The 24156-nt window shown below is 41.1% G+C and overlaps 1 protein-coding gene across 6 annotated transcripts in view; it reads right to left on the bottom strand.

Annotated features, from left to right (window-relative positions):
• MEAK7 (MTOR associated protein, eak-7 homolog) overlaps nucleotides 1–21591 on the bottom strand; it is a 49258-nt gene extending 27667 nt beyond the window's left edge. For 4 of the 6 annotated variants that reach the window (XM_027847740.1, XM_027847739.1, XM_027847741.1 and 1 more), the window contains exons 1-5: nucleotides 21506–21591; nucleotides 9156–9238; nucleotides 7897–8090; nucleotides 3968–4198; nucleotides 2276–2417 (exon numbers count right to left, since the gene is read on the bottom strand). In XM_027847740.1, coding sequence (XP_027703541.1) covers nucleotides 2276–2417; nucleotides 3968–4198; nucleotides 7897–8067 — 544 coding nt within the window. In that variant the 5' untranslated portion in view covers nucleotides 8068–8090; nucleotides 9156–9238; nucleotides 21506–21591. Of the gene's footprint in view, nucleotides 1–2275; nucleotides 2418–3967; nucleotides 4199–7801; nucleotides 8091–9155; nucleotides 9239–21505 lie in introns of all 6 variants that reach the window. The other 2 variants (XM_027847743.1, XM_027847744.1) reach the window with 2 other exon arrangements.
• Nucleotides 21592–24156: the final 2565 nt, after the last annotated feature.

Below are 24156 nucleotides of genomic sequence, written 5' to 3'. Positions count from 1 at the left end.
ATATCTGTCATGTCACCCATTGGCCTGTCCTCTAGGAGGGCGGGAACCATGCACACGTTTTCTGATTCCAAATCTGGGGCTCTTCCCACTCTGCCACATCACTAACCTTTCATTTTATGGAATAGAAAGCCAGCCCACAGGTAGTAGAAGTGATTTACTTAGGATCAGACAGTTAGCAAAACCAAATTAATTAAAACATGCAAAGCACTTTGCCGACTTTCAAGCACTACATAGATGCTAATTATTATTATTACCCAAGAGTAGAACTCAGAGCCTTAACTTCCAGTTAAGTGGTCATCCCATATTGCTCCACTAATACTGGTACTTGCCATATGGAAAAGATCTCTTCACAGTCTAGCATTAAGGAAGACAGTAGAAAGCAGGAGGGAAGAAAGAGCAACAATGGGAAGCAGTACCACGATACTAAAATCAAAACACGTTAGTTGATTCAAATCCCTTAAAATTATAGGTCAAAACCCTGAAGCCTTAGGTGTCAGAGGCAAAGCCAGAGCCAGGAATCTGTTCTGCTGACTCCAGATCAATCCTCTTTCCACTATACTATGCTGAGATCTCTAAAATACATACAAGAATCCATCATACACTCCATATTTTGCAGAAGAAGTATGACCTGGGCTGGCTTTTAAAAATTTTTTTCAAGCTTGTTCTAATAGAACAAATGTCTTTTTCTGAGTATGACTTTGCTCATTATAATTTGCTAAAAGATACCAATGTTATTCTGTAAAGTTTCCTTTCTACTTACCCATTTCTTGACATCCTAGGCATGACCTTTCTTTTTGTTTGTTTTGTTCCAAACATGAAATTTGGGGTCAGACCCAATATTCCTCTTGCTGGGAAAATCCCTGGACCAATGTAAATCAGCAACAGTTTTGCTGCTATTAACTGGGGTTGTTGTTGTTCCAGTCATGTCTAACTCTTTTTGACTCCATTTGGAGTTATCTTGGCAAAGATACTAGAGTAGTTTGCCATTTCCTTCTCCAGTTCATTTTACAGATGAGGAAACTGAGGCAAAAGGTTAAGTGACTTGCCCAGGGTCACACAGCTAGTAAATGAGTGAGGCCAGATTTGAACGCCTGACTCCAGGCTCAGTGCTCTATCTGCTGTACCATCCATTCATTGGAATACTAAGAAGTTAAGTGACTTACCCTGGGGTCACTCTGCCCAGTATATGTCAGTAGCAGAATTTGGACCAAGCTCTTCCTGCCTTCAGGATCAGCTTTCTATCCACTATGCCATGCTGCATTTTTTAAATATCATTTTTGTTTTCTTTTGTTGTTTTTAAAAATTCTATACCTACGAATTCACTGGGCTAAAGAGCAAGAGGCAGGGAAGAGGGAGGGAAGGAAGGGATACTCCATCTACCAATGCAGATCAACAACTATCCTGCAATTTATAGTCCTAAGAGAACTTCCTAGAATACTGAGAATACCTAGGGTGAAAGAGCCTTTATGGGTCAGAGACAGAATCTGAACCCAGGTATCTTGATTCCCAGACAGGTTCTCTATCCTGTTCTCCATGTTGCCTCTCAGGATCTTTCTTTTAAAAGGAAGTTCTAGGGGGCAGCTAGGTGGCGCAGTGGATAGAGTACCAGCCCTGGAGTCAGGAGGACCTGAGTTCAAATCCAGTCTCAGACCAGACACTTGACACTTACTAGTTGTGTGACCCTGGGCAGGTCACTTAACCCCAATTGCCTTGCCCCCCAAAATAAATAAATAAAATAAAAGGATGTTCTACACTTTTTGAATACAGACAGCCATATCTGAATTTCATTTCCTCCTCTGAGCAATTTGTGCTACAGGCTCACCTCAGCTCCCATTTCCTAACTATAAACCGACTTAAGTCAAAGTAAAGGGGAAAAGTAAATGTTAACATCTAAGTCTATTGAGCTCATATCTAGAATTTCTTTGACGCTACCAGCATTTCAACAAAGAGAAATTAGACTTGTTGGTCACAGAGGGCAGAACTGGAAGAAAACCCCTTCCCCAAACTCCCTAACAATCAGAGTTGCACCCAAATGAGACAGGCTGCCATGGGGAGGAGTGATGGTCAAAGGTCTTCAAGTGAGGCCTGGAGACGTTAGTATGTGCTCCACACTTAGGGTGGTAGCTGCGATCTCAGATCCCTCACAACTCAACAATTTCATGATTTTACATAGTCCCCTCTCCTAATCTTCAGTTAACAGGGACCTTGTGAGTACCCGATTTGCTCTGTATCTAGTCACTTATATCTCCAAGGACAGGGCTAAAAGGGAACTCACCTCGTTTCAGTGGTGAGAACAGTTGAATAGCCAATTCCTTTACACCAGAGGTAAAATCTTGAGTTTTCTTCACATTCCAACCTTTCAGTTCATTTCTGTAGTCCAGCACATGTACCACAGAGGTAATCAGATCCTCTGTAAACTTCAAGATCAAAATTTGATCATTAATAACATTTTCACTGTAGGCCAAGAATAAATTTCATTTCAGCATGAGAAACAGGAAGAGGAAACTTTACTTCCCACTACTGCCAACTACTATAGCCCAGCTATTATGGAAACTCTTAATGTTAATTGGGTCTCTCAAATTATGACAACCTTGTAATTAATAATAACAATAACATTACACTGATAAATTATATAAAGAAAAAGATGAGAGACATGCAAATTTCAGGGGATATTTACAAAAGGCATTAAACTCATTCTACAGGAGTCCAATGGAGAAAACTAAAATTAATGGGTAGAAGTTACGTGGAAGAGGTTTTGGCTTGATATAAAATAGAGCAATTAGAAAAATCCAAAAATGGAATGACTACCTTGAGAGATAGTGAGTTTCTTGTTACTTTAAGTGTTCAACCAGATGATCATTTATCAGGGATATTCTAAAAGAGGTTCATGCTTCAAGTAAGGGTTGGAACTAGGTGAGCTTTAAGGTCCCTCTCAACTCTGTGATTTTAGAGACTGACAGGGTATGATACACCATACAATACATTATCACAAGTGAATTTCAAGGAACAAAGGAAATTTCAGAAGGAAGAAGGACATTTGAAATAGTGCATATTAATCTGTAGCTTACACAGAAGGGAAGCCACAAAGGAAGAATGGCTGAAGAAATACAAAAGAAAATTAATTGACAAATATAAGTTGCAATGACCTTGCTTGACTAAGTCTTAGCAACAAGGAAAAGCATACATTTGCTTTAGTGAAAGGGAATGAGGGTCAATTTTGTCAAACTCTTTCCTTCTTTCTACTCATTTCAATTTTTAGGTGCTTACCTCTCAGCTTCAAATGGTTTTCTCTACTCTCCCATCCCATGAAACAAAATAACACCTCTACCTGAGATCCCACTTTTTGTTTTCCCTGATAACTAAGAATTTTCTGATTTGGGAAAAAAAGCTTCTAATAAAACAAATGCATGAACCTCTATACCCTAATGCAGAGAGGTCAAACACACAGGCCGCCCCACTCCTTAAAGCAGCCCAAACCAGATTAAAATGTAATTGGGAAATATTTAACAAAATTAAAAAAAAACACAATAAAACACATATAACATCACATTTTCAAACTAAGTAAATATGTGGTCTGTAATGGTACTGATGTATATTTTAATGGCCCTGGTTCTCTCTGAATTTGACACCACTGCGCTAATGAATCTGTGAGCTCATCAAGGCAGATTCTCCCACCATTGCTACACACCACAACCCTACAGACTGGTGGTGGTAGTGGGGGAGATTTTATTGTATTTGCTACCCAAATCACACGCAACAGACAAAACTCATATGGTGCCTAATGATCTGATGAACTCTGAAATCACAATTGAACCTCCTAATTTATTTTCAAGACTGCTCTAGAAGTTTTGACAAAAGCATTAGAGTTCTGACCTGAACCAAACAGTCATACAGCTTGGGGTTCTGTGTCAGGTATTAAAACAAGAAAATGCACATTTCTCTGAAACGTTCTTCATCTTTCTTTTACCTCTCGGATATGACTTGCTTTCACATTTACAACAGGTACATGTAACATCTTCAAGATTATGTTGCTCTTCTCCCCTATACTTCCTTTTAATAGATTTGACATCAAAATTACAAACTGTTCTTTGGTGACGTATTCAGTAGGGCCCATGTTAGTCCCCATCGGGTCAACATTCCTCATTCCGTCATAAAGCCTGACTGTCATTTTCTCCGGCAAGGCATCCCCAAGGTAAGCCTATTTAGAGAGAAGAGAAGGGGAAGAAAAGAAAATGAAAAAAAAAATGAAAATGTCAAAATAGCTTACAGCATCAAGATTGATAAAAACCACTTTCATTTGACAGGTATACATAAACTGCTCTGACCAAAAATGATTCTCCAATTATATCATTAATAAAATTAAATTTCAATGTAAATTTCAAAACCCTAATGTAATGCGTATTTGGCTGATCTTCCATTTATGACATAGTCTTATAACATTAACTTCCCACTGCCATAAAGTCATTTCACAGAACTTTTAAAATTAGATATTATTATTCTCCCTGCTCAAGAACACGAAATGGTACCTCCTTACCAATGAGATCAAGTATAGATTCCCTTTCTAGGCCTTCCAAGTCCTCTTTAACCTCATCTGTTCATCCTCATCTGTCTTACTACCTGTCCACAAGCACCTCCCACTTCCATTCACCTTGTCTCATCAGTGGCCCTGAGACCCTCCTCTTTAAACTGAGGCCACAGAATGCAAACGGACTCTACGGCCCCACTTCTCACGGTTCTCATCTTTCCAGGGACAGCTTAAGTACCACTTCTTCCAGAGAGCACATTTAGGTTACTCTGAACTTTTCCCTTTTTTACTTTCCATGATATTTTTATTCTGGCCCTTAAGTCTATCCTGCCTCATGTAGCCCTCTAATCCTTCACCTACAAAAGCTATCTACTTAGTTGGACTCTAAGCTCCTTGAGGACAGGATAAGATACTGTTTTTATATTCCCCATAATACCTCTTTGTGAATATTGTAGGCAGCTAACTCCTTGTTGAATTGCATTTCTGTAGCAAGTGTGGATAAAACTTAGTGCAGGGGTAAGAAATAAAGACAGGACAAAGATTTATAAACTACATATAAGCATCACATACTACCTATTATAAAGCATTTTGTTCAAGAAGAAAGTCAAGAGGCACTAGACATGACCAGGACAAAGTATCAGATGAAATGAAATTGATTTTCTTGCCTTTTCCAGCAGTAAGCTATGCAGGCAAGACTTAGAAAAGAAACCTGTGTATAAAGTCTTGGGGAAGAAAATGTTGGCAGATTAGCGCTGTACTAATTAATGAACATTCATCAACTGAGATTGTGACAAGTATTATCTCATACTGTAAAAAAATCAAGAAGCAGATCTTACAGAAAGTTTGGTGAGAGACCCAATTAAACTATATCAACCCAAGAACATTTAAAAATGACACTGGAAGAAGTCAGAAGACAAATATTTAAAAATGGAAAAGTGCTATCAACATTCTATGACAAACCTAATAATGATGGTGGAGCCACCACATTTGGAGAGTAGATGAAGAAGTAGAAAAGATATGAAAGAAAAGGAAGATGGGAAAGCAGTTAGACTAGAAGATGTCTACACACAGGAGATCGATACTAGAATCAACACAGGGGAGAATATCAAATACAAAACTCTTAGAAAAAAAAAATCAATGCTATTACTGCTTCTTAAAAATGGCTATGGAGAAAATAAGTAACTACGGACCCATATGTTTACTTTGCCTGTCCTTAATGAAGTTGTGAGAAGGGAGCGGGTGGGTTTCATAAACAGCATTCTATGACAAGCCACATCGCCACGGTTTCATGAGAGAATAAAATAGCACAGAGAATACAAGTGCCCATGGTGCTCACTGTTAACTATTTCCAAAAGAGAATTTGCTTAATATGCTTACCATTGTCATGGGGTGTCCAAATCAAAAATGGATTCCCCATAGATGGTGAAATCTTCTATATTTTCCTATTTACAAAAGACACCATACTGATCAACACGGCCCCAGAATACTGCAAAGCCTCCTAAATGAGATCCATAATCACTCAGAGTAATTCCACCTACCATCTACTTTTTTCTTCTAGAAAAAAGAAGAATGCTTATTGTCCAGAGAAGGTATTCAGTTGCATGGACAGCCCACAGAGTTCATTCATCAGTCCGTAGATCTTAGATGGACACTAAGGATGAATGATAAACTGGGCCCGGAATCAAATAAGATGAGAAAAACAGACTGTATTGCATTTGGGAAATTATACTATCTTTAATGGCCCCAAGTTTGTCTTTGAAACAAAGGCCCATCTTCACATCAACATTCTTCCAAATGATGCTGCATGGCTGCTAGTGACATAATACTATAGTCACCAAGTTGTGGGTTGACCCAAGGGCAACAGAGAGGTCAGAAGTACATGGTGGTCAGAAGTAGACTATATCCTATTCCTAGTAAAGAACTGAACAAAAGAAGCAGCATGAAGGAAGTCAGATGAATGATGCAAAAAGGAGATGGGTACAATAAAAACAAAGGAGAAACAACATCTATCCCATATGCTCTACTGGTATCCCCACAATGTCAAGAGACCTGGAAGGAGATCCTCCACATGCTGTGGGGAACTCCACTGAGAAGATTTGTGAGTGATCACATTAAAGAGGAGAAGATGGCAGAAATGGGTTTTCATCTATAATTTCTGAGTGAGTATGTACAGTGATGAGACCCTAGATTCACCAAACTATCAAAGTGGCTAAACTTACCTATTACCTAGGCCCTATAAGAAAATCTTACAATATTACCAAGGGCTACAAAAGTGACAAAATTACATGGATCTGTTTTATTGCTGATTACAAACCATCTACCTTCCCCAGTCACTGCTGCTAAAACCATGTCATCACAATCTCAGGCTTCTGGGTTTGTTGGCACCAGGAAGCTAAAGAAACCCCAAAAGGGAGTGGATCCAACCCAGGAGAGCCAAGAACCTGGACTGAGACTATGGTGTACTCTGCCATCTGGTCTCCGAATACTCAACACGGTGCCATTGCTGCTCTAATATTACCCACTGCTCCTTCCATGCAGTGAGAGCCATACGAATAAAAGATGACCTCCAATGAAATCAACACACGGACAAACTTTACTCCCTTAGAGCCATCTTTTCTTCTGATTTTTCTATTCTATTTGCCACATTCTCGATTGGGATTTCATTTACTACATATCTTTCTCAGTAAATTTGGTTTGCTTTCTCATTGTACATCAAAGTGGCAAAATTTAATAATATACAACTTACCATTACCATCACATGATAGTTTTAAAAAATATCAATTAGTAAATGATTATTTAAGAAACTGATTCGATCTTAATATGCTCTTTTAGAAATACATAATACCCAGAAGCTGATATTTCCTAAGTATTTTAGTTAGTAGTCAGGCTTCAGCTTACCAGAGTAACTAAATAACACACATTTGGCCAGACAGAGACTGAAAATAGTCAATGACTAATTTCCTAAAATGACAGAAGCTGATCACTGTTTAGTTCTAGGAATACAGATTTAAAGGGGAAGAGACTTTAGAGGTCACTCCAGTCCAACCCTCTCGTTGCACAGATGAGGAACTCGAGGCCCACAGAGATTAAAATGAGGAAGCAGGATGATGGCATTTTAGTTATTCCTAAGTTGGGTCTTAAAATATGTTGCTTCATTATTTCATTGGAACTGATATGAAATTACCAGGATAGAGGACATATTTACATTCAAAAGTAATTCTGTCCACAGTGTGAATATAACACAAAACATATCAATGGCCACATTGGGTCACATACATGGTTGAGCACTTCCAGCGTGAGAATGGCACAAAGGAATGTGTTAAATTGGAAAACTCCACTCCAGAATACCCAAAGTTGTCTCTTATTCTTGCCTGTAACGTTTCCAAAGAGATAGGGATTGGTAAAGACTTTCTGTTCTTTCCACAGGACAGCACCTCCAAACCCCCTGATATGGCAGCAAACAATCCATCAATCTCAGCCTGCTCTTCAGGTAGAAACTGTGAGAAGTAACTGTGATGGCAGTTTGTTTGCTTATTCCCCATCTTTTCTTACTTGTGACAGAATCCTACAAGGAAAAGGAGTAAAAGACATAAAGTTGGAAATAGATAAAAATTACATTCATATAACCAAAGTGAAAACAGTCATTTTCAGCAGTGAAATGCTGCTAAAATGCATCTGACCAGTGTAATGACAGCTTTCTAAATGGTACAAATAAAAGATCACGGTAAATAATTTAAGAAAACCACCTATCACTGGAAAGCAGTTCAATATTAAAACGATTTTTTGGGAGGGAAATGGAAAAAAAACCCAGTAAGGTTCACACACATACATACACACACATATACACATACACACACACACACACACACACACACACACACACTCTAGAGGCAGACCTGAAGTCAGGAAGGCGTAGATTCAAGTCCTGCTGGAAACATACAAGCTGTGTGACCACAAATAGTCACAAAAAGTCATCCATGCCTTCAGGGCCCTGGACAATTCTCTAAGACTGTAAATTACAGAGGAGAGGCCAATCTTCATTCAGCCAGAACTCCCCACGCTCAGGAAATCACAGGGCCAGACCAAAATGCATATACATACATCTGCAGATCTGTAGTTGGAGGGTGGTTATGATTAGGAATAAGTATATAGGTGTGTAAGACTAAACCATAAAAAAGAGAAACAAGGAGAAGGGGGATGCTTAGGCAGCTAGGTGGTACAGTGATTAAAGAGCTAGTCTGGAGTGAGGAAGACCTGAGTTCAAATCAGGACTCCAATATTTACTTGCTGTGTGACCTTGGGCAAGTCCCTTAACCTCTGTTTGTCTGAGTTTCCTCACCTGTTAAAGGGGGATGACAACAGCCCTTCCTTGCAGGGTTGTTGCAAGGATCAGGTCAAATGAGATAGTATTTATAAAGCACAGTGTCTGACATGTGCTAGGTGCCATGTAAATGCTTACTGATTTCCTTGCCTTCCCGTTCTTTCCAAAAAAGGAGAGAAACTCGACTCCATCATGCCACTTCTCTATACCTTTTAGAGTTTAATCACAGGGCAAGGCAGGGATGAGGCTGCAAGCAAAGACAAGAACTAACTCCTAGACTAGCAAAGATGAAGAAAAAAATCTCCTTACCAGATAAACCAAATGGCATTAGGGGTGCAGAATGTTCATTGATGTGACATTCCAGTGAAAAAGACGACGGAAGTCCTATCCATCTGTGGAAAAACAAAAGATGACAACAGGAAACATGTCTTTTTTAAAATTATATTTTTTTCCCCAATACATGTAAAAACAATTTTTAGCATTCATTTGCCTTTAATTTTGTGTTCCTAATCTTCTCTCTCCTTTCCTGCCTTCCTCCACCTCCCTGAAATGGTAAGTAACTTACTATAAGTTTCACACATACAGTTGTGCAAAACATATTCCCATATAAGTTATGTTGTAAAAGAAAACACAGACTGCCCTCCAAAAACACATACACAAAAATAAAATGAAATTAAAAATAGCATGTTTCAATCTGGATTCAGACTCCATCAATCCTTCCTCTGGACGTGGATAGCATTTTTCATCAGAAGTCCTTCAGATCCAGTCTTAGATCACTGTATTGCTGAGAATAGCTAAGTCATGCACAGTTGATCATCACCTAATGTTGCTGTTACTGTGTACAATGTTCTCCTGGCTCTGCTCACTTCATCCAGCATGTAAGTCTTTCCAGGTTTTTCTGAAATCATCCTGCTCATCATTTCTTATAGCATAATAATATTCCATTACAGTCATATACCACAATTTATCCAGCCATTCCCTAATGACGGACATCCCCTCAATTTCCAATTCTTTGCCACCACAAAAATGGCGGCTATATTTTTTTGGTACAAATGGGTCCTTCCTCCCCTTTTATTTTTGTTATTTTGGGATACAGACTTAGTAGTGGTATTGCTGGGTCAAAGGGTATGCACAGTTTGATTGCCCTCTGGTCATAGTTCCAAATTGCTCTCCAGAATGGTTTGATCAGGGGCAGCTAGTAGGCGGAGTGGATAGAGCACCAGTCCTGGAGTCAGGGGGACCTGAGTTCAAAGTTGACCTCAGACACTTGACACTTATTAGCTGTGTGACCTGGGCAAGTCACATAACCCCATTGCCTAGCAAAAAACAAACAAAAAAACAAAAAACAATAAAAGAATGGTTTGATCAGTTCACAACTCCACCAACAATGTATTAGTGTCCCACTCTCCCCACATCCCCTCCAACATTTATCATTTTTCTTTTCTGTCATAGTAGTTAATCTGATAGGTGTGGAGTGGTACTTCAGAGTTGTTTTAGTTTACATTTCTCTAATCAATAGTGATTTAGGGTTTTTTGTTTTTGTTTTTTTTTTTTTGCTTTTTTTGGTGAGGCAATTGGGGTTAAGTGACTTTCCCTGGACCACACAGCTAGTGAGTGTTATGTGTCTGAGGCTAGATTTGAACTCAGGTCCTCCTGACTCCAAGGCCAGAGCTCTATCCACTGTGCCACCTAGCTTGCCCCTAGGACATTTTTTCATATGACTATAGATAGCTTTGATTTCTTCTGAAAACTGCCTGTTCATATCCTTTGACCATTTATCGATCGAGGAATGGCTCTTATTTCTACAAATTTGACTCAGTTCTCTATATATTTGAAAAATGAGGCCTTTATCAAGAGATCTGCTGTAAATAATTTCCCCCCAGTTTTCTGCTTTTCTTCTAATCTTGGTTGTACTGCTCTTGTCTGTGCAAAAGAAATGTGTCTTTTAAAACTCTGATTTTCTATGCAAAAGTAAAAATAATAATCAAACCTTATACTTCCACTGCACTTGACACATTTCCATCATAACTCTGTAGGGTATATCATGTACCATTATCCCCACTTTACAAATAAGCAAACTGAGGCTCAGATAAGTGAAATGACTTTTCCAAGGCACACAAAGACCTTTCACATTTCTAACCTTTTTCTCCATTCATACACTCAACACCTGAGGCCAAACCCTCATCACCTCTAGGCTGAACAACTACAATACATGTACCCTCCTAATTAGTCTCCCCTCCTACTCCTCTACACAGCTGGGCAGATCTAACCATGCAATGAATGGGTAGAATGGCAATAAACTCCACTGGCTCCCCATTACCTCTAAGATCAAATATGAGCAACCTGATTTGACTTTAAAGCCCTTCACCACCTGGCCCCACCTCCCGTTCCAGGCTTATTCTAAATGATTTCCTTGGCCAGACTGGCCTTCCCTCTCTTTTTACTTCCACACAGCCCCATTCATCTCCCACTTGCAGGCCTTAGCCTGGGTTACCTCCCACACGAGCGGCATTCCCCTCTAACTCTGCCTCTTAGAATGGCTAGTTTCCATCTAACCTCAGCTCAGATGCCAACATCTACACAAAGCACTTCCTGATTTCACCAGTCACAAGTGTCTTCCTCCTAAAATGACACAGAGATGTACACATCTATTTATGTATTTTGTTGTGGTACAGTGGATAGAGTACTGGGCCTGGAGTCAGAAAGACCTGAGTTCATATCCTGCCTTAGACATTTATTAGATGGGTGACCCTGGGCAAGTCACTTAACCTCTGTTTGCCTCAGTTTCCTCATCTATAAAATGGGGGTAATAATAACACCTTCCTCCAGGGTTATTGTGAGGATCAATTGAAATATCTGTAAAGTGCTTAGCACAGTGCCTGGTACATAGTAGGTGCTATATATGTTGGCTATCAGCTACCAGTATCATGGTGCTTCCTCTGCTTAGACTGTAAGATGTTCGAGGGCAGGGCTCATCATACTTTTTTTCTTTGTATCTCCAATGTAAAGCACACAGTACAAGTTTAATAAATTACTGTTGATCAACTAGCCTTCAAAGTTCCTGTGATTATAATACCAACTTCAGCAAACCTGGCGTTTTACTTTTTTAAGACATTCATTAACGTTTTATTTTGAAACAAGACACTTCCCAACAAACATCAAAACAAGCCCTTTACAAAATCCATTTCCCCAAAACAAGCGACTGCTAACAGAAAACGGGGATGTGTCCTTTACTTCTGGTAAGATCTCAACATTAACTAGTCAGAAAAAGCCAACTTTTGTTGCCTATGGATGTTTACTTAATTTACATTGTTGCAATCATCAGGAGCATTATTCTTTTGGCTTTGCTTTCTTCATTTTGTATCTCTTCACAGAAGTCTTCCCAAAGTTTCTTTAAATTCTTCATATTTACCTTCCTTATGGGGAGCGCTTACATTCCACAATTTATACAGTCATTCCAAATCATTGAATACATATTTTTATTTTATCTTAACTTTTCAGTGATGTCTTGTTTTTACATCATATTCATTTTTGAATATGTCCCTTCTGGGCCCAGTTAAGCCATCCAGCCCTTACAATAAAGATTTTAAAAGAAAGCAGCAGATCAGTAAAATCAACCAACCTATCAACCATTCCTAACAGCACATGCCATATTCCCACCCCTTGTCCTCAAATTCTCCAACGAAAGGAAGGAGGTGCCTTTTCTCAACTCCTCTCTGGGATGAGCTTAGTCACTTTAATTACTTAGTGTTCCGCTTTTTTTGCTTAAATTTTTATAGTGGCATATATTGTTTTGCTGGTTCTGATTTCTAAAATAAATCAGTATTTATTAGTACCTTTTATGTGCAAGGCACTGGGGACATAAGTACAAAGAATACAAACAATTCCTATTTGCAGTTAGCTTATATTCTAACGGGGAGTCAATAAGTACATCTAACAATACATGCTACACAAATATAAAACTAATAAACACAAAGTACGAAGTAGTTAACTAGAACCAAGCTCTTTAAAGTTTACAAAGTGCTTTACGTTATCTCATTTTATGCTCACGACACTGGTGACGTTGGTGGTACTGTTAACCCCGTTTTACGATGAAAAAAAAAACCAGATTGAATCAGGTTAAGTGACTTACTTAAGGTCATACAGCTAGTAAATATATTAAGGTAGTATTTGAACTCAGGACTTCTTGACATAAAGTCCAACACTATGTCCATGGTACCACCTAGCTGCCTGATACAAAGAAGTCTGAGATGGATGTGACTAGGAGTTGGGAAGACCAGGAAAGGCTTCATGTAGTAAGTAACTAAGCTACATTTTAAACAAAGAGAGGGACTATCTTGAGCATTGGGATGGGCAGGCAAAGGCAAGAAGACTGCATCTGTTCATCTGAGCCTTCTCATACTTCTTTGAATTCTTCATACCATTTCTAATGGGCTCTAAGATTCCATTACATTCATGTTCCACAATGTGTTTAGCCATCTCCCAAATGATAGGCATATACTTTGGTCAGTTTCTTGCCACTGCAAAAAGTGATGCTAAAATACTTTAGTGTATATAGGACCTTTCTTTTTTTCTTTTATTTCCCTGCAGTACTTCGCAGTAATGGGATCTTTGGATCAAAGGGTATGGCCATTTCATCCTGGTTTCAGATGGCAGGCATCCAGAGGGCAGAAGTAGAAGCAATGATGTAAGACAATTCCAAAAGACTCATGATGGAAAATGCTATCCACATCCTAAGAAAGAACTATGGAGTCTGAATGCAAATCAAAGCACACTATCTTCTCTCAACTTTTTTTGCTTTTGTTTTTTCTTTCGCATGGTTTTCCTCTTTTGTTCTGATACTTCTTTCATAACATAACTAATGTGGAAATGTTTAATATGATTATACATGCATAGCCTATATCAGATTGAATGCTGTCTTGGGGAGGGGGAAGTTTAAGAACATGAAATCTTATAAAAATGAATGCTGAAAACTAAAAATTAATTAATTAATTAGAAAATTAAATGGGTCACTCTACAAAGCACTTTCCCAAGAAGTCTGTGAAGTATGTGGTGTAAATATTATCCTCATTTTATGGATGGAAAATGGAAGTTCCAAGAGGTCAAGGCTGAAGGTTCCACAGCTGGTAAATGACTTGAGTCTCTCATACCTTCTGTGTGGGATGGGGGGAAGGAGGCTAGAGTCAGAGTTAAAAGGATCTGAGTTCAAATCTTGCCTCTGCCACTTACTGCCTTATGATCTTAGGGCCTCAGTTTCCTCAACTGTAAAATGGGGGGGAATGACCACAACGGCCTCCTCCATCTCCTAGCATGATATAAACACACTCATGGACCCAATCCAAAACATTATATTACTCTCCTTGAGGAAGTTCCTTCAATTTTAAAAAAATGTTTTTAATTCATTATACATATGGCAAGGGATTATACATTATACATATGGAGCAAGGGATAACCAATGGACAGAATGCCTGCCAGTCACACAACACCAAGAAAGCTGAGGGAAGGTCCATAGGGTAAGTGGGCTCACCCAGTAAAGAATGAATGGGAAGATGAGGGCTGGAGCTACACAGGATGAAATGCATCATAGGTTACAATTCGAGCAGTCGGAACAAACAACCAATTTGAAATCAAAGACACCCTGCAGAATTAAAGGATATATCAAGTGGGGGTGTTCCTCCAAAAGATCACAGCGCAGAGACTAGCCAAGATGGCAGAAAAAGGGAAAGACCTAGCTCCATCCCACCTTCAACTACTCTCATCAAAGATCTTCAAAATAGCAGACTGAGCAGTGACAAGGATACCGAAAGACAAACTACAGTGATCATCTTTCCAGCCCAAGATCCGAGTGGGCAGCTAGGTGACACAGCAGACAGAGTGCCTGGCCTGGAGTCTGGAAGACCTGAGTTCAAATCCAGCCTCAGACACTTACTAGCTGTGTGACCCTAAGCAAATCACTTAACCCTGTTCACCTTAGTTTTCTCATCTGTAAAACGAGCTAGAAAAGAAAAAGGAAAACCACTCCAGTATCTGTGCCAAAAAAAAAAAATCCCAAATGGGGTCACAAAGAGTCAGACAAAACTGAAACGAATGAACAACAAAAAGTCTATACAAATGAGGATGAAGAAGGAAGGAAGGACAGGCTGTCATTTGAACTTTACTTTGAGCTAATCAGCATGAAGTGAGCAGAATTAGAACAACAGTATAAAAACAAACAATTTTTGAAAGACTTAAGAACTCTGGGAAATGCAATGATCAAAACAGAGTCCAGGACTGGATTTAGAATGCTGCCCACCTCCTGACTGAGAGGTGACAGACTAGATATGCAGATGCAGGAATAAATGTGTTTTTGTTTGATTTCGTCTATTTATTGCAGGGGTTTTGTTTCCTTTCATTTTTTTCCCAGCAGGGGATGGGTTAGAAGGAAGATAGAAAAAAATAATTTAAAAAAACAAGATTATAGTTCTGGAGCTGGGAGGCACTGTAAGGGACCACACCTGGTCCAACCTCCATTTTACAGATAAGGAAACAGATGCCCAGGGAGACTTGGTGACTTGCCCATGGTCAGAGACAGTAAACGTGAAATTGTCATTTAACACAAGACAACTGTAGAAAAATGAGGTCAGTAACACCTATGGGTTGGAGATGGGAGAAGCTTCCTAGTTTACCAATGTGACCAACTTACAAAATGGAAGAAATGATTCTATTTCTGAATACAGAGAAATGAGGATAGCCATATTACAATCAGATTCAGCTCCTACAGACACAAAAACCAGAGGCAGTCACGCATTCACCTACAAAGAGGAGAGGCCTTCTGGGTGGTCATGCCAGGAGGCAGCTCATACTTTCCCCCATCACAGATAATGGTATTCATCTGAAAGCACAGCTGGAGCCAAGGATTTTGCTGCAGAGCTAAAACTCTACCAGCCTCAGGTCCCTCTGGGCCAGGTATTAAGGACAGGCGCTTTCCACCTCAGTAATTCAACTCTGCTCCAAGGTAATAAAATTAATAGGTTTTTAATCAGGTGTAAATGAAACCTACCTCCCAATACAATCATTATTCATTTTCCGGTTTACAAAGTATCTTACATATAATTATTCAGTTCCAGACAATTCTGTGCTTATCTGATCCTCACGGCCCACCTGTGGAGCAGTGTCTACCTACATAACGTCATTGGAGAACACTCTCTCCAGTACCTGAGCCTGCCCTCCCCTGACACAGCTACCAGCCTGGAGCAGCCCCTCCTCCTTCACTTGCCTGTTTGTGTGTACCAGCTTCAAGGCTTTCTCCACTTCAGACCATCTTTCATTCAGCTGTCAGATTAGTCTTCCTGAAATGCAAGTCTGACCACATCAAACCCCTTTCCCAGCTCAATCAACTCCAGTAGCTCCCTATTACCCCAGGATCAAACACACAACGCTCTGTTCAACATTCAAAGCCCTGTGTGACCTGGCCTCCTCCTACTTTTCCAGGCTCTTCCGCCTTATTCCCCGACACCTCCTCTTCCAGCCAGTGAAGGTTTCCTTGCTATTCCTTACATTAGATCTCCATCTCTTGACTCAGCCCAGAGTCTCAGGGAATTTTTGTCTTCCATTCTTAGATTCTCACTCCCTCCTCCTCTTCCCCTCCTAGCTTCCTTCTCTTCTCTGATAAAATCCCACCTTCTGCAAGAAATCTTTCTTTTCCTGGTCCTCTTCAATTGTCCTGCCTTCCCTCTGAGATTACTCCCAAATTTGTACCATATATATCTTGTGTGTCCTTAGTAGTTTCCCCCATTAGATACCGGGCTCCTTGAAAGCCAGGAGTTGTTTTAAATGGCTTCGTTTTGTGCCAATGGTCATGAGCACACGTGTGCTTTTCCTTACAACAGGTAACCTTAACTGGATGAAACCGGACTGAACAGTCTTCTCCACCTTTAGTTAGTTCTTGACTGCTGGATGTCACGCTGTACACACGTGTTTGTTTCACTGTTCTCTATTACCGTTTTTAATAATGTCATCACTCCAAAGAAACAACACAAACGGTGGAGCCACTGCCTTTTGGTTGGTCTCTCTGCCTCCAGCCTTTCCCTACTTGTTATCTTCCACTCTGCTACCCAACAGCCCTTCCTAAAGCACAGGACTAATTGTGTCAGCCCTCCAGCCAATCAGCTCCAGCGGCTCCCAGCGCCTCCACGATCAAAAATAAAATCCTGTTTGGCTTTTAAATCCCTTTGGAGCCCAACCCCTTCCTCCCCTGCCAAGCACCACGACATCCAGTCACAGTGGCCTTCTTGCTAGTCCTGGAAAACAATCCATCTCCAGTCTGGGAGCATTCTCACTGGCTATCCCCGCGCCCCAAACTCTCTTCCTCTCCATCTCCATCTTCCGGCTTCCGTCAAGTCCCAGCTCAAATCCCACCTTCTATATGATCCACTTCCTTCCCCAGTTCCCCTTCAGGCTAGTGCCCTTTCCAATTTATACTGTATCTATCTTATTTGTACATGGGTGTTTGCATGTCATCTCCCCGTTTGATTGTGACCTCAAGAGCAAGAATTGTCTTTTTTGCCTCTCTTGGTATCCCCAGCCCTTAGTGTAGTACCTGGTACAAAGGAGGTGCTTAAAAAGTGCTTGTTGAGGGGCACCTAGGTGGCACAGTGGATAGAGCTCTGGCCTTGGAGTCAAGAGGACCTGGATTCAAATCTGGCCTCAGACACTTGACACTTACTAGCTGTGTGACCCTGGGCAAGTCACTTAATTCCAATTGCCTAAGGGGAAAAAAAATGCTTGTTGACTTGACTCAGATCTTAAAAAGCACACAGCATTGACCATGATGCAATACTGCATAGCTGCTCCTATGGAGAAGTGAAGGGTTTTAAGGACTCAAGTTCAAGATTTCAAAGTCACCACAAAAAAGAATCAGTTGCAACAAAGAAAGGAAAGGAAAACCACCAAGAAGTGACAAGAAGCTCTTGCAGATAAACAATCTCAGATAAATAATGCTCAGAAAGCAAGCAAGGCCTTCGGAGGACCCAGCTGGAGATATTGCCACAGATGAGGCCTGGGCTTCTTAAAGTTGGCACAAGGATGAGAAAGCCACGTTTTTTGGTTTTGGTTGTGTTTGGTTTTTTTTTTAAAGGTGCTAACCTTGCTATGGGAAAAAAAAAAAACCCTGTCATGGGCAATATAATACAAAAACTGGGGTATGGGAAAGTGGACACTTTTCACTCAAGTCTATCAAAATTGTATTCATAAAAAAGTCCAAGTGAGCCAATACAAACTGAACAGTGTCCTCAGACTGTAAACCCAACCAAAATGGGGCCCTGGTAACTTTTTACTTTCGGTGGGCCTGGAATTCTGATCTCTTTTGAGGAATTATGAACTCCGATATTAACAGACTGTTCCAGAACTATAAACATTCCCAAATGGAGACAGAATATTGCAATCTACCCATGTCACCAAATGTTAACCAGTTTCTCCAAGAGATAGAGATAAATATGCTTCAATAGCCTGGGAACTCACTTGACTTAAATCCCATTGAAAACCAATAGGTTATAATCAAGACTAGCTTGGGGAAATGGACTATTTGTCAAAGGTACACTTAATATCCCGTGTGATGAGTGTGGTTTCATGATAAAGAATTAAGGAATGCATGTCAAAGTCTTGTGAACTCAATGTCAAATCATATAAAACAAGTGACTCCAGCAAAAGGAGGACATATTACATAAAGTTTTTAAAGACTGAAAAGTTGTAAGGTTTATTGTATAAGTCTAGATGCTTCATTATTTTATTTTGTGACTGCTGGTACTGGGCACGGCACCAGATATGTCCAGAGCAAGACTCAAACCCAGGTCCCTGCTGACTCAAGCTGCCACTACCTAAATGACAGTCCTGTCCAAGGCAAGGCCTGCAAAATTTCAAAATAATTGTGCTAAGTCAACTCAAAGGTGTTCACCCCCCACTCATTCTGTTTTTCTAAACAAAGATTTGGCCTACTGGTTATAATATAAACAGGCTCCTTCATTTCTGCAGAAAACAAATCATAGACTTTCAGAGCCTGAGAAGGTGGAACATCAAGGTCATGGAATGTGACTCCCTCATTTTACAGCTTGGGAAACTGAGGTTCTGAGGCAGAAGTGAGATTGAATCCCAGGTCTCCTTAAAACACTCTACACACCATGCATCCCCCGCCCCGAGTGAACTAGATTTTAAATAAGTACCAAATGGACAAGTGCCAGGAGATTAGGAAATTGTCATCAGGCCAAGAAAAGGGACCCGAGACAGAGAAACCTAGGCAGAAAGCCATCGGTGGGCACGTTTAAAGCAGCATCAGAGACTCGGGGTAATGTGTAAGAGGAAGTACTTGCAGCATTAATTCCAAAAGCAGCAGGCTTTAAGGTATGTCACAGCAGCAAAATATCAGGCTGACTATTGGCTGGCCTGGAGGCTGTAGGGCAGGAATCAGTGAGAGATCTACCAGGAGGGAAAAAGCTCAGAGAGATTAGTAATTAAATATGTAACAAGGAGGAAAAGGAAAGAGTCAGGATCTTATATTCTATCAGGAAATTCAACACCTTCAATTGCAAACAATTAGATAGCCATGCAATTTAGGGGAAGATCACTTCCTAAAATGGTTATCAGGACAAGCCAACTTTTCTTGAGCACCAATTGACTAACTGGCTTTCGCCAAGGTGAGGAGGAGGAAGGGCAATGGATTATATTTCTTTTCAACAATTCAATAAGCCATCGTTTTCTAAAGTACCTACTATGGCACTGGGGACACAGATAAAAATTAAAGCCATCTCTGCCCTCCCTCAGGTGCTTACACTGTCCTGGGGGGAAGGAACAGGTATCCAGGAAAGTAAACACAAAGGGTAAATACAAAGTAATTGTGTATATGTGTGTGGGGGGGGGGGTTTCCATCCCCCTTGGCTGGTGAAGTCCCTACTTAGGAGATGGCATCTGACTCAAGCCTTGGATGGGCCAAAGGATTCCAAAGAGGCAGAAGGTGGGGGTGGGGGATGGGGGAGCGTTCCTGGCACACAGAACAGCCGGAACAAGAGTACTTCTGAGGGGAAGAGCAAATAGGTCATTGTGATGGAAAATAGAGTTTGCTCAGGAGAATACTATGAAATAAACCTGGAAAGAGAGGTCGGAGAAAGGCTGTAAAAAGCTTTAAATGCCAAACATAAGAGTTTGTATTTTATCCCGGAGGCAAATAGTCACTGAAGCATTTTGAGCAAGGGAGTGAGTGACACAGACAGACCTGCACTTGAAGGACATCAATTTCATAGTTGCCCGAATAGCAGATTAGAAGGGAGGGCCAGAGAGAGAGGCTGAACTGAGGTGGTGCCACCAGATACTGGTGAAAAAAGACGCCAAGAGAGAACAGGCAAGACCTGGCAACAGACTGACCAGAGACGGGGGCACAAGAAAGAGGGACATGGTGGAGATGCTTTAGGGGTGTCAAATCTGGGTGACTGAAAGTCTCTATTTCCCATTACCCACTTCACAAACTGTTTCCAATTTATTGGAAATTATCTTGTACTTAACTGCCTGTATAAATGCAATACTCCCAACAATATGTAAGCTCTTTGAGGATGAGAGCTGTTTTTCACTGCTGTCTTTGCATCCTCAGCACCTAGCACGTAAGTATTTGATAAATGCTTCTTCCTGTTGCTGGTAGTATCTTGCCAAACTAATCTTTACCTGCTCCCTAATTACTTCTAGCAATATCTTTTAGCCTATGTGTATCACTCTATCTCTAGGACAGGGGACTCCTAATTTTACTTCCTGTCCATCTCCTCAGTATACCGTTCTATCCAGACTAAATATAAATAATCAGAGGAGGTTTGTTGGCATTCTCAAATCTATGCAAAAGGTGATACAGGTGCTTCATCTTAAAAGTCTTTATCTATGATTTCACAGTATAACTGCGATCATATTGCTTGCCTTCTCAATGAGTTCGGGAGGAACTCAAAACTTAAGAAAATGTTAAAAAATAAATGAAATAAATAATAATGTTAAATAAATAATTGTAAAACTTAAATTTAGATTTAAAATATCCCAAAGTCTACGTACAAAGTAAATATTTTAAAATTATTTGGTAAAGCAAACAGTTCACCCACTAGGCCTAGGTCTCTGGGCACTTATTAACTAAGACAAGTCACTTTAACCTTCCTGGGTCTCAAGTTTCCTCATCTATAAAAAGGGGATAATTATAAGCATCCACCTCCCAGGATAGTTGTGAGGATCAAACTGAGATGATGTTTGCAAAGCGCTTTGCAAACCATAAACTGCAGTATAAACGCTGGCTATTATTATATCATAGTGGGCGCTTTTTAATAGTTGTTGCCTTAATACGTGCCTCTAGACGAAGCGATTTGCTCCAGGGCACAGAACTCGAACCCAAGACCTCTCCCTCATTTCAAATTTACCCCTCGGTCCATTGCACCAGACTGACTGCTCTGGTTCATTCCCCTTCTCTGGGCCTCTCCTTCCCCCCATGGGTAAGGGCAGGGCAAGCCGGTGCTACCCTCCCTTTCCCGACCGCCGGTTCTGAGAGATCTCCCCCACCCCCTCCAGGCTTCCTAATGAATAATCATGAGGTCTCATTAATATTCAAGAACCCGACCGGAAGAGTAGGTCGGGAAAAGCCCCAGGTTCATAGTTCAGGAGCCCACCTGAAGCCGCGGACTCGCCTCAAGCCGAGTCCTCGGGCCCGGCCACCAGCGCCCGCGCTCCGTGGTTAGGTTTTCGGGCCCTGACGGCGGCGCCGGGCCACGGCGGCCCTCCTAGCCCCATGCAGCCGCTCCTGCAGCCGTGACAGCACAAACTCAGTGACCAGCACACCGCTCCCTGCTCCCCGCCCCTCGTTACCTGGAGACGCTTCTGACGGACGGCCATTCGCTCTCATTGGAGGGGAAACGAATAGGAGGCGGGATCCGAGGGAGACCATAGCCAATGGAAGTGTGCTGAGGATGGGTCTAATAGGTCAAACAAGCAGCAGGTGGTGAGGGAGCCGGGGTGGTTGGGCTTGGATTGGTAACGGAAGACAGGACGGAGGACTCACTAGGAAGAAATTTTGAGGAGGAAGGATGTGGCTTATTTCCAGCGAGGCTCCTTCCACTCCTTTAGCCCTCGTTCTCCAGTAACTAAATATGTGGAGTGACGAGAGGTCATCTTTTAAAAGATTATAGGAGCTGGTGGAGCCTGTTTTATTTTAAAATTTATTTTACTAAAGGCTGCTGCCACAAATGGGCTCGTCCAATGGGGGAAGGAGGGAGGGGAGGTGATGCACAGCTTCCTGGGAAATGTAGTCTCTACCTTATTTTCCCACGTGCAGATTGAGTCCTTCCAGTGTAAAATGAGACAGGGACAGATTTTGCCAGAGGCATAGCTATGCCACCCTTGAGACCTTGATTCTATAGGTCATTTGACGTTTATTGAAAGCTAATTGCGTGCTGGGCGTTCAGTGAGATACTGATAGGGTGCTTCACCTCCTAGGTTTTATAATCCAGAGTAACCTATTTATAGTATATATGTGTGTGCATGTATTATAAGGATTTATATAGCACCCACATTGTGCCGGGCACTGTACTATACAAATATCTCGTGTTGTTAAGATTCAGATGTTAGGGGTGCTGGGACCCCAAAATCAGAATACCGGGGGTCCTGCCCAAAAGAATTTCACCCAAGCCTTCTTTCAGTCAAAGACAAGGTGAATTAAAGATGAACCATATGGGCCAGACTCTTAAGGAATCTGAACATTTGTGAAGCTTTGCAACAGGGTATGAGGAAGTCTCAGGCCCTAAATGGTGACCAGGAAGAATCTTATATAGAGAAAGAACATGGGAGGCACCTGGGAGTGGTCAAGTAGTTTTGGGGTGAGGGGGAGGGCGGTGCCTGGGAGAAGGGGCGTGTTGATGGGAGTGGCCGGTGCTAGAGGAGGAGGAGTTTAGGGAAGATCTTGAAGCTGGGTTGACTGGGGATGGGTCCTGGGAGAATCCTGATGGGAGTGTCTGGGAGGCTGAATGGAGTCATCCGCGGAATAGGCAATGGAGGGCTAGGTTTAATCAAGATAACAAAGAATTGGGAGATTGGGCCTAGACAGATAAGGAAAGGCCAGTTGAGTGAATTTATAGTCTCAGGCAAATGCTTAAAACTTCTCTGACTAAGGCAGTTCAAGGAAAGTTTAAGGGTTTTGTGCGGCCCTAGACAAATGAGACCCAAATTCTTTTTGGGAGAGACACAGGCTATCTTTGCCCTAAGCAAGCCACCCCTCTCTTTTCTGAAACCCTTCATATCTGGAAATTTATAGTGGAAAGTCTTCTGCCAATCCCTTGGGCCCACTGACTGTGACATCACAGGTGTAAAACCAATCAAATGACCCTCAGCAAAAGCGTACCCCTCTCTTGGAAACCCCTGAGCATTGCTAGGTTTCATTAGGATGATCTAATGGGTGGGCAGCTGTGTGCTACCCCTGCTGGGAGTAGGCTCACTATGCATCAAGGGGGTGTTGTCTACAGTCAAATTCCTAGGGGAAAAAGCTTTTTACATTTCTGGAGTCAATTTCCTCTTTTCTCACCTCTCAACTTTTAGCAATCTGGCCTCTTCACTCCTGCACAGATAGGACTCTCTCCAAGTCATCCCCGTGGTGCCATACCTGATGGCCTTTTCTTAGTCCTCATTCTTCCTGGTCTCTATGCAGCATTTGACTCTGCTGACCTTCCCCTGCCTTCCTACGTGCTTCCTCTTCCTTGGTTTTTGTGACATTGCCCTCTCTTGGTTCTGTTCCTACTTACCTAGCTAGCTTCTCTTTAGTCTCCTCTGCTGCATCATCATCACATCCTACCTCATCCAATACCTACATCTCCAATGGTGGACATTCCCCAAGGCTCTGTCTCTGGTCCTCTTTTCTCTCTAAACCTTTTCTCTTGATGATCTCATCCTCTCCCAAGGATTTAAATATTATCTCTATGTGGACTTCTCCCAGATCTATTGTATGTATAGTTGTATAAATCTAAGTTCAAGCTTTTGATCTTTCTTTTTTTAAATAATATTTTTTCTCCCCAATTACATGTAGAAACCATGTTTTAACATTTGTTGTTTTCTTTTTTAAGGTTTTGAGTTCCAAATTCCTATTTCTCCCTCCCCTCTTCCTGAGACAGTAATTTGGTATAGGTTGTACATGTGCAATCTTGTAAAATATTTCCATATTAGTCATTTTGTGCAAGAAGAGTTGAAAAGACAAAGAGGAAAGAAAGAACAAAAGAATGAAAGAAAGAAAGGAAGGAAGGAAGGAAGGAAGGAAGGAAGGAAGGAAGGAAGGAAG

The sequence above is a fragment of the Vombatus ursinus genome, unplaced genomic scaffold (genome assembly GCF_900497805.2).
Source record: "Vombatus ursinus unplaced genomic scaffold, bare-nosed wombat genome assembly UNPS02005286.1, whole genome shotgun sequence".
NCBI lineage: Eukaryota > Metazoa > Chordata > Mammalia > Diprotodontia > Vombatidae > Vombatus > Vombatus ursinus.
Note: the sequence above shows the minus strand (reverse complement) of the source record. Positions and strands in the feature narration are given on the sequence as shown.